General features: G+C 50.7%; 1 protein-coding gene and 1 non-coding gene across 2 annotated transcripts in view; both read left to right on the top strand.

The window, feature by feature from the left end:
• The first annotated feature begins 1612 nt into the window (after positions 1-1612).
• Positions 1613-10728, top strand: part of Abcb9 (ATP binding cassette subfamily B member 9) — a 28203-nt gene continuing 19087 nt past the window's right edge. The window contains exons 1-2 of the mRNA XM_076866591.1: positions 1613-1699; positions 7600-8299. Coding sequence (XP_076722706.1) covers positions 7699-8299 — 601 coding nt within the window. The 5' untranslated portion in view covers positions 1613-1699; positions 7600-7698. The remainder of the gene's footprint in view (positions 1700-7599; positions 8300-10728) is intronic.
• Positions 6651-6755, top strand: LOC143384652 (U6 spliceosomal RNA). The gene has a single exon (XR_013089410.1). It is a non-coding gene; the product is annotated as a U6 spliceosomal RNA (small nuclear RNA).

The raw sequence follows: 10728 nt of genomic DNA, 5'->3' as shown, positions 1-10728 counted from the left end.
TCTTTTCACACACAGCTAGATTCCTAACACCTGGCCCTCAGCAGTCATTTGGTACCTTTGCTGCCTTCTCTCTCCCAATCTCATATAATATTCCATTTTTCTTCATAAAATGTATTTATTTCCTTCTATCATATATAATTTACTTCTAGGTATTGTCTGACTCCCTCACTAGGCTGTCACCTACAGAAAGGGTAGGGATATTGTTTGGTTCATTTCTGGGTGTCACATCTCAAATGCCTATTTGTATTGTTTTGTTTTGTTTTAAGAGACAGGTTCTTGCTATGTTGCCAGGCTGATCCTGAACTCCTGTGCTACAGTGATGCCCCTTCCTCAGCCTTCCGAGTAGCAGCAGCTCCTCGAATGCTTAGAATAGTGTATGATGCATAGTGCTCCATAGACACTCCATAAGTGTCCTCCAGGGATAAAAGAGAAAATAAACCTGTTCAAGGTTTATCTTCATTGTGTTACCAATGTTGACCCAAGCTAGGTCCTTTTCCCCTCTCAGAATCGTAGAACCAGTCAGGCTCAGAGAGACTAAGGCATCTACCCAAGGTCACACAGCAAAAAGAATAGAACCTGGTCAAGCAGCATGGAAAGTTTTATTTTTGGACAAAGAATAGGAGAAGCCCAGAGGCTGAGCAGGTAGTAGATATAGATTAAAGAAAGGAATATTCCTGTGGTTTCTAGGATTAGGTGGAGATTTTCTAAGAATTCAAGTGCTCCTCTGGCTCCTATTAAGGGCTCCTTTGGTCGTTGTCATGGTGATTGTCAACCGACATGGCACAAGATTAAGGAAATCTTAATAGGGAAATGCAGTACAGTGAGATGGTAACGAGCCTAAAAAAAGAACTACGCTTGCATTGCAGCTGAAGCTATCAGGTCAGGTTTTACCTGTGCTGTCCTGGTGGGTAAGCAGGCAGTTGGTCAATTTCCTTAGTTCTAGGACGCAAAAAGTATGGTTAATATATTGTGTAAGACTCTCAAAGAAAAAGTATGGGTAAATATTTTAGGTTGCACCGATCCTCATACAGAATGTGTAGATTTGTTAGTTTGGGATAAGTAACTTGGCCCTTTTTCCTCAGTGACAGTTGCATGGATGAGTGAGGATCCTAATCCCCACCCTCCAGGGTTCACAGGCTGTCCTCCAGGGAAAAAAGAGAAAACAAACCTGTTAAAGAGCAGGTTCCCAGCAGGTGAGGTCTTTTGGGTGACCTGAGCAGGACCTGCAACCTCCAGGTGAACCCAGAGCTTGGAGGCCAGCGAGCCAGATGGGGGCGTGGCTTGCTGCAGGTGAGCAGGCCACTAGCCCCGGCCCCGCCCCAAGAGGCTCCGCCTTCCGGGGGAGGCTCATAGACCTCTAGCCAGGAAGCCCCGCCCCATTTGCTAGACCATGCCCAATTTCCCGGGCCCCTCCCAGCCAGCGAGATTTCGCTAGGTCGTACCCTGGGAGCCCCGCCCTTCTTGGAATCCCCGCCTACTCCGCCCCCGAGGCCCCGCCCCGCCTGTCAGCCGGCTGCTGCGCCCGCCAGGCTCAGCTCCGACCTTGCAGCGGCGTAGCGCGGGCAGGAGGCGGGAGCAGCGGCGGGCGGAGCGCAGCAAGCTCAGCTCGCAGCGCGATCTCCAATGAGCTGCGTGGAACCTGCGCCCTGGACGACCTGAGCCAGCTGCGCGCCCCCCGCTACGGCCCACCTGGTGCCAGGTAAGGGCCCAGCGAGAGGGACCCCCGACCTAATACCCTACCAGGTTGGTGCGCCAGGCCGGACACTGCGTGGGGAGCGTATGGGTACCCTTGCCTCGGATGGAATAGGCATCTCGGCAGAAGGTGGGAACCTCCTTGGGCCCCTGCCAGCATACCTGGGACCCGGGCACTGCAGATGCCAGCCCCCTCCCCCACCGCCCCGGTTCCTGCAGCATCCCTTCAGGGCCTGCAGGGTGGATGTTGTATTTCTTTTAACCCCTGAGGCGACGCCATCTCCTGGAAAATGGTGTGAAGAGAGCATTTTGGTGGGATCTTGGGAGGCTGATGTTCCGCTAGGATGGGGCTGGAGTGACTTCTGAGGGTTCCCCACCTCCCACAGCAGGGCCTGACAGAGATCCTGAGTTCTCTGGCTATGATAGTAGCCTGGGGGTGGCCTGGGCCTGCCCACTTGGGCAGAGCCAGTCCCTTCAGTTTTCCCAGATGGCCCTTGGGCTGACACTGCTCCTCATGCACCCTCCTGGGCAGTTAGGCCTGTGGGTGCTCCTGCCCCGCCCTGGTTTCTGGGCCTCTGTGGAAATAGGCCTCCTCCGCCAGTCTGCTTTAACTGAGATAGCTTTAAGCTAGGTTGATGGACTACCCACCTTCTGCCCCACCCCTGAAGATGGGGTGGCCTCCAGGCCCCTGCTTCAGGTGACCCAGGGCCAGGAGACAAGAGGAGGGCTATAGGAAGGGTTCCCCAGTTTGCTTGGCTTAGGCCACAAGTTACCTGCTGCAACTTTCCCAAGTCCCAGAGTGAGGACCAGGCCCAACATGGAACACAGTGGGCTCAGTGAGGGTGGGAGTCAGGATGGAACCACATGGGCCCAGCCCAGAACTGTCCCTGCCTCCAGAGATCCCACCACAACACCACTGCAACACCATCCTCCACACAGGCCTCGGCCAGCTAGTGCATGCTGAGCAGCCGCTGGGTCTTCCCAAGGCTAATCCACGTTAGGGTAAAAGGCTCATCAAGTTCAGGGTGCACAGGGCCACTTGGGCCACACAAGTCAGGACCTTTTCCTGCAATCCCTTAGTAGCCTGGGTAGGGGACCCCCAAGAGGGTGAAGTGTCAGTTCTTGATTCTGCCTTCAACCATTTCCCATAGGCCACTCAGCCTCCTCAAGCTGTCTGGTGGGCATAGTAACTGTGGGCCTCCAGGGTGGTAGTAAAGAACTGGGAGGTGCCTAGCACCTAGTAACTCCTTGCAGATGGTAGCTGTTGTGGTTGTAGTAAGAGTTATTTATTGTTTCCTGGTTGTTCCAGACCTTCTTCTGAAACTGATTGTTGGAGAGGCCCAACCAGTGTCTCCTCTTCTGGGAAGAAAGGTCTTTAATGAGGCCTCCAGTGAGGATAGGGTCCCTTGCTAAATGCCATTCCTTAGGATTTGGGGTCATAGCAAGTTGCTCCTGTCTGCCCTGGGCCATGTGGGGCCTGCCCTGGCCTCTGGCCACCACCTTGCCCTTGTCTCTTAGGCCACACACATCACCTGAATACCCACAGTTTGCCCTCCAGAGCCATTCGTCCAGCTCAGCTGAGTCCTCAGAGTAGGGCAGGGACATGCAGCCTCATGATCTCCAGCCTCCCCACCCTGCAGCCTTAGCTTGTGGTCTTGTCCCCTTCCTTCTCCTGCTTAGTAACTTTAAAAATAACAGAGTAACTTGTCCTCACTGAAGACTGTAACCTGATCTGAACTGAGTTAGATTCTGCTCAGCCCGGAGCTTGGAGTAGAAGGACTCAGCACTTGGGGGCAGGGAGCTTGGGTGCTATCATTCTCTGCTTAGCTTGCTGTGTGGCTCTGGATAAGTCTCACCTATGCCCTTCCTGGGCTTCAGCTTCCTCAAATGCAAAGCATGATTCAGAGGGTCCATGTCATTGTTTGGAATTTTGTTTATTCCTGAGAAGATAAGTATTGGGGGCTCCCAGGTAGGCAGCTGGCCACCTGGGTTGTGGGGCATCAGGAAGGAACTCCTCCAGTGACTAGGAGTCAGAGGTGGGGACCCGGCCAGGCTCCTGGGCTGCAATCCAGCCTTCATGTCCCTGGCTGATCTGTTACCTTTCCTGCTTCTGAGCCCCAACCCCTTTCTGGGGCTGTGGATCTTGTGCCCACCAAAACGAGGCAGCGGCTGAGGTGGCTGGCAGGACCTAGTGCAGCTGGCAGTGGTTTGGCCAGGAGAACAGGTTGGCACTGGGCCAGGAGCTTCCCTTCCTGGGCTCTGAGTGGAGCTCACCCACTCCCTCACTCCCCAAGTCCTCTGCATTGCAGCAGATGGAGCCTGCGCTGGCAGCTCAGCAAGCTGGGGTAGAGCAAGGGCCCAGCCAGGGGCAGTTGCCCATCCCACCCCTTCTCCTTTTCCCTGACCCGACTTGGCCCTGGCTCTCCTTGGAGCAGCGGTAGCTGACTGAGCAAGCAGCATCTCTGAGATGGACTAGAATCTGCCTGGAGGTGTTGGGGTAACAGCAGGGCCAAGCCTTGAGGGCCATGATGTCTCATTCCTCCCTGCATCTCAGACCCTTTCTTAGCATCCTGAGGGAGCTTGCCTACCCACTGGAGAGGTTGTTTTGCAGGATTAGAGCTATGGAGTTGAGAACACAGATACTGGAGCTTTACATCCCAGCTCTGCCTAGCTGTGTGACCTGGAGCAGGTCACTTGACTTCTCTGCCTCAGACTTCTCAATTGTAAAATGAGGGAAATAACAGAACCTACTTCATAGGATACTTGTGAGCATTAATATGTATAAGTCACTTAGAACAGTGCTTTGCACATGTCAACATCAGTAAGTATCAGATATTATTGTTGCCATTGTTATCCTCCTCATTATTTCCACCTTTGCTGCTTTACCTGAGCCCTCACCGATGTGGACTCTTTTCCTTATGTAAGTGTACCCTGTTAGCATTTGTTATATTAAGAATTATTGGTTGTAGCTCAGAGGAAAAGCGCTTGCCTAGCATGTGTGATGCACTGGGGTTCGATTCTCAGCACCACATATAAATAAATAAAATGGAGGTTCATTGACAAATATATATATATATATATATATGAAGAAGTCTTAGAGGCTAGGGGTTGTAGCTCAGTGGTAGAGAACTTGCCTGCCATGTATGAGGCCCTGGTTTGATTCTCAGCACCACATATAAATAAATGCGTAAAATAAAGGTTCATCAACAACTAAAAAATTAAAAAAAAAAAAAAGAAGAAGTGTTGAGCAAGGTACAGTGGTGCATCCCTATGAGCCCAACAACTTGAGATGCTGAGGCAGGAATATCTCAAGTTCAAGGCCTGCCTCAGCAACTTAGTAAGACCCTGTCTCAAATTAAAATAAATAAATAAAAATAAAAAGGGTCAGGTATGTAGCTTGGGTTCAATCCCCAAGACTGGGGAATGTCTTAGCCTGATGATTAAATTAAATTCTGGGCCCAGACAGACCTAAATCCACATCTCAGCTTTGCTATTCACCAGCTGTGTGATCATGGGCAAATTATTAACTTCTCAGGGCCTCGATTTCTCGTCTGCTAGCTGGGGATGATGACATGCAAATCTCACAGAGTTGTGATGATTTTATAAGTGAACACACTGAAGCTCACAGCCAGGGCTGGGCTAGTGAAGTGCTGTTACTTAACTGTGTGCTGTGGTTATTGGACACCTGCTGTGTGCCAGGCAGGCAGGGAGTCAGGTGCTGGGATCCTTCACATACCAACTCAAGTTCTGGTTTGGGCCTGGTTGTCTGAGTGTAAGGATCAGGTGACTTTGTTCCTCTGTACCTCAGTTTCTCAAGCTGTAAGTGTGGGTTCAGTCGCTCCACAGCACAGGTCCATCCCCTCTACCTGGATTCAGCCATAGGGAGAGGACCTCTCTCAGGCCACACTCCCATCATGGTCACAATACACAGCTGCCCCTCCTGTCACTCCCTTCAGGATCTCACTTAGTGCTGAAACTGGCCTTGAATTTAGGATCCTCTGACTCAGCCTCCTGAATAGATGGGATTAATTATGCACCTGGCTTGGTTACTATTTTTTTTTTTAATATTTTTATTTATTTTTTTTTTAGTTTTTAGTTTTCGGCGGACACAACATCTTTGTATGTGGTGCTGAGGATCGAACCCGGGCCGCACGCATGCCAGGCGACCACGCTACCACTTGAGCCACATCCCTAGCCCCAAGGGTTACTATTTCTTTCTTTCTTTCTTTTTTTAACATGGAATTCTTCTTGAATTTGCGAGTCATCCTCCAGAGCTTTGCCCGGTTTGCAGACAGGACAGCCAAGCCCCCTTCCAGGAAGCACAGGTCAGGAGTTGGTGCTCAGGGACACACCACAGCCCAGACCCAGCCTCACCCTAGACAAGATCCACGCCTCTTTCCAGTCCTGCTTCCTGTGTCCGAGGCCCCCAGTGTGGGGATGTGCTTAGGTCAAAACAGACATCAAGACCCAGAAAACCAAAAGATCCTAGGGCTGCATGAAGAGGTTCTGGAAACTTCCAAGTAGATGCAGAGGCCCCTGGGCTGCAGTGAGACCAGCAAGACATACCCAACACTTCAAACTCTCTCTTCTCCTAAGGGTAGAGGTTTAGTTGAAGTAGGAGGAAAGCGAACAAGCATTTATCTTGTGCTCACTGAATATAGTTAGTGATGATCAGCAACAATTATTATGTGCCAGACACCATGCCCGGAACTCACTGAGGCTCATGCATTAAACTTCATGCTAACATTTTACAAATGAGAAAACTAGTTCAGAGAAGTTAGTGGCATTAAAAATAGTGGCCTGGGCTGGGGTTGTGGCTCAGTGGTAGAGCGCTTGCCTAGCATGCATGAAGCAATGGGTTCGATCCCTGGCACCACATAAAAATAAACAAATAAAATAAAGGTATTGTGTCCATCTACAACTAAAAAAATAAAAATAAAAAAAAAAATAGTGACCAAGCGCTTGCTTCAGCAGCACATATACTAAAATTGGAACAATATAGAGGATTAGCATGGCCCCTGCATGAGGATGACTCGCAAATTCAGGAAGCATTCCATGTTTAAAAAAAGAAAGAAAGAAATAGTAACCAAGCCAGACTGGTGGTGCACACCTAATCCCATCTATTCAGGAGGCTGAGCCAGAGGATCCTAAGTTCAAGGCCAGTCTCCGTATTTAGTGAGACCCTGTCTCAAAAAATTAAATGAAAAGGGCCGGGCATGTGGCAGAGAACTTGCTTAGCATGTGCGAGCCCTCGGTTCCATCCCCAGCACTGCCAAAATGAAAAATGACCACAGTGCCCACTTGTAGAACTCTTCTAATCTCAACTTCACCCTTATGTTGGTGACAAAATCCTCCCAGATCTACTCCCATGCCTCACCTCTGAGCTCACAGGCCTCCTTGCCTTCCTCAAGTACATGAGACTCACTCGTGCCTCAGGGCTCGGCTCAGTGCTTTCCCGGAAGATCCACGCCTCTTTCTAGTCTTGCTCAACTTCTTCACCTCGAGATCTCCCCTGGCCCCCCAGAGGTAAAACTCCCCCATTCCCCTCTTGCCCCTCACTTCTTATCCCTCCTTTCCCCTCCCAGCCCTAATCTCAACATTGTATACCATTTACTTACTAATCTATCTCCCACGTAACCCTGTCATCTCACGAGAGCAAGGACCTATTGTTTTTGTTCGTTGTTAAATCCCAACCCGAAGAACAGGCTTGGCCTATTGCAGGTGGGAATATTAATGTTCCTTGAGTGAATGGAAGCGTCATAGCTCCCTGGGAAGTCAGCACTCTTGTTATTACCACTTTACAAATAAGGAAACTGAGGCTCAGAGATGCCAAGTGACTTGCTCAAGGTCATACAGCCAGAAAGCACCAACTTGAACCCCTGCCTGATGCTTGCTGTTGCCCCATAGGTCAGTCTTGCCCTGTGGACCATGATGGCCTTGCCCCCGTGATTGACGGCCTGCCCCTGGTGCCTGTCCCTTGGCACCTGCCTGCGGCCAGCCAGCAGGATGCGGCTATGGAAGGCAGTGGTGGTGACGTTGGCCTTCATGAGCATGGACGTCGGTGTGACCACGGCCATCTATGCCTTCAGCCACCTTGACCGCAGCCTGCTGGAGGACATCCGTCACTTCAACATCTTTGACTCGGTGCTGGACCTCTGGGCAGCTTGCCTGTACCGCAGCTGCCTGCTGCTGGGGGCTACCATCGGGGTGGCCAAGAACAGTGCCCTGGGGCCACGGCGGCTGCGGTCCTCGTGGGTCGTCATCACCCTCGTGTGCCTCTTGGTGGGCATCTACGCAATGGTCAAGCTGCTGCTCTTCTCTGAAGTGCGCAGGCCCATCCGGGACCCGTGGTTCTGGGCCCTGTTTGTGTGGACGTACGTCTCGCTGGCCGCCTCCTTCCTGCTCTGGTGGCTGCTGTCCACCGTGAGGCCAGACTCCGAGGCCCTGGAGCCAGGGGCGGCCACCGAGGCTGAGGGCTTCCACAGGGAGGCCCGACCTGCAGCCGAGCAGGCGTCGGGGGCCACGCTACAGAAGCTGCTGTCCTATACCAAGCCCGATGTGGCCTTCCTCGTGGCTGCCTCCTTCTTCCTCATCATGGCAGCTCTGGGTAAGTGAGGGCCTGGGGCACAGCCCGGGTCACACGAGGGCTGAGGGCTCAGTGTTTGACCTACCCGGTCGAACTTCCAGGTGCTAAGAGAAGGAAACCCAAATTTCACTCCTACCTAATTCTACTCCTGACTACCCTGATCTTCCTGCCCAGGACTAACTCTGGGAGAATGTTCTTAGAAAATTCCAGGGGGCAGGAAACAAGTTCTCACCTTTCTTTTCTTACTCCCAGTGTTTCCCTAGGCAGCATGTCACCCCTGACCTCTGAGCTCCAGGCTCCGTTCCCTTAATGCACCCTGCCTCTCTGCCCTTCAATTGCATCTTGCAACTGCATCCTAGTCTCCTTGTTGTTGGGCTCTTGGGCTATTTTGGGGCTTTTCCTCTCAAAATGAATAACTTTGTTCATACACATTTTGTGAATGTGGCTCAATCTAAAGAATACATTCCGGAAAGTGGGATTGCTGGGCCAAATGCATTTTTTGGTAATAAAACAAAATAGAATAGAAAACTTAAGGGTACCTTGCCTGTGATAAGATGAAGCATTGTTTTGCAAAATTTTATGTTAGTTACCTCTGCCTATGTGCCACTGTGCCTTGGTTTGAGGTCAACATGCTGCCTCTTGGGTCTGGCCCACTCTAGCACCATGGCGGGGAGGTAGAATGGCAGGATCCAAACTCTGTGGTTCTGAGGTTCACAAGGCCTGGGTTCAAACCTCAGCACTGCTCCCTGAATTGCTGTGTGACCTTTTTCAACCTCACTTCTCTCGTCTATGGAATGAGGACTAGCAGCATTCTTATTTCAAGGCCTTGAAAAACTTGAATAAAAACAGATAGGACAAGGGCTAAGCACATCATGATGAGCACACGGGAATATTGGCTGTTATGACTCTCAGCATTTCAATTTACCAGATCTGAGCCTGGGATAGAGACAAACCCAGAATTAGCTGGGCACAGCAGCTCGTGCCCACAGTCTTAGTGACTTGGCATTCTGAAGCAGGAAGACTGTAAGTTGGAGGTCAGTCTGGGCAATTCAGCAAGATTCTCTCTCTCTCAATAAAAAAAGGGCCAGGGATGTAACCCAGCCTCTGGGTGCCCCCAGATTCAATCCCCAGCACCAGAAAGAAAAGCCAGGACATTCTCCAAGAAGACAGGTCACACTTGTAACTGGCCCAATTCTGTAGCCCCTCCTCTTGCTGCCTGCCCTCCACTGTCTCAGGCTCCTCACAGTGGGTAATGGGCCCTGGCCTCAGCCTTCTTGTCTGTCAAAGGGGCAGACAGTTCCATCACTCCTGTGGTGGTAAAGGCCAGCGAGCTGATGGGGACTGGGACATTCCGGGCACAGAACACTCCCAGTAATATGTGTGACGAGTGTCAGGGGACCCCTTTCCACTTCACCAGCAGTTTCTCCTGGTCACACTCCAAGGCCTGGACGTCCCTCTTTGAAAAGCCTTCTCAGATCTGTGACCATGGCTCTTTGCACTCAATTGTATGCTGATGACATAAGAATCACACATTTTCCTGCCTCCTGCCAGGCCTAACTCACTTGGGTCCCAGTGCCCAGCACAGGGACAAGCTCCCTGAGTCAGTGGGTAAGCAAATGACTATCCTACAGCAGGCAGATGTCACCCCTGTCTGCACCTTGTCTCCCCACCCACTGGTGCCCTGTGTCAGCTGGTTGTGCTCAGGGAATATAGCATCCTACAAGACTGCCACGCAGATTCTGCCAGCCTGTGGGGTTGCATCAAGGTCAAGGGCTCAGACTTGGGCTCAGGCCCCCCAAATTCAGAGAACTTCAGGAAAGTTCTGATCTCAGATTTCCACACTGAAAACGGTGGCTTTTTTTTTTTTTTTTTTTTTTTTTGTACTGGGGAGTGAATCCAGGGGCACTTAACCACTGAGCCACATCCCCAGTCCTTTTTTGTATTTTATTTAGAGACGGGTCTCACCGAGTTACTCACGGTCTCACTAAGTTTCTGAGGCTGGCTTTGAATTCAAGATCCTCCTACCTCAGTCTCAGAGGGTGGGCAGATAACAGGAGTGAGCCACCCTGGCCGGCTGAAATGGGGGGCCTCTGCTGGAATTAGGTGAGACTGTGGGAACTAGATGAGAGAAAGCACAGTGAATAGCAAGATCATCCAGCAAATATAAGGAAATTGATCATTATTTTTCAATCAAGGGCATTGAGTCATGCCCAGCTTTTTCTGTATCCCCATAATCTAAAAACAGGAAAAAAGAATAAAACCAAAACCAACCCATCACCCATTGGGAAAAAAGGCTAGTTTGTGTTGAATATTTCCTATTAAATTGGGATTCCTTTTTTAATGGATATTCTAACATTGTTTTGAATTTTTTTAAATTGTTTTTCTTACGTTATTGGGGATCAAACTCAGGGCCTCACGCATCTAGGCAAGCATTTTACCACTAGGCTTTA

Source organism: Callospermophilus lateralis, chromosome 1 (assembly GCF_048772815.1).
Source record: "Callospermophilus lateralis isolate mCalLat2 chromosome 1, mCalLat2.hap1, whole genome shotgun sequence".
Lineage (NCBI taxonomy): Eukaryota > Metazoa > Chordata > Mammalia > Rodentia > Sciuridae > Callospermophilus > Callospermophilus lateralis.
This window is presented reverse-complemented; position numbering and strand designations above follow the sequence as displayed.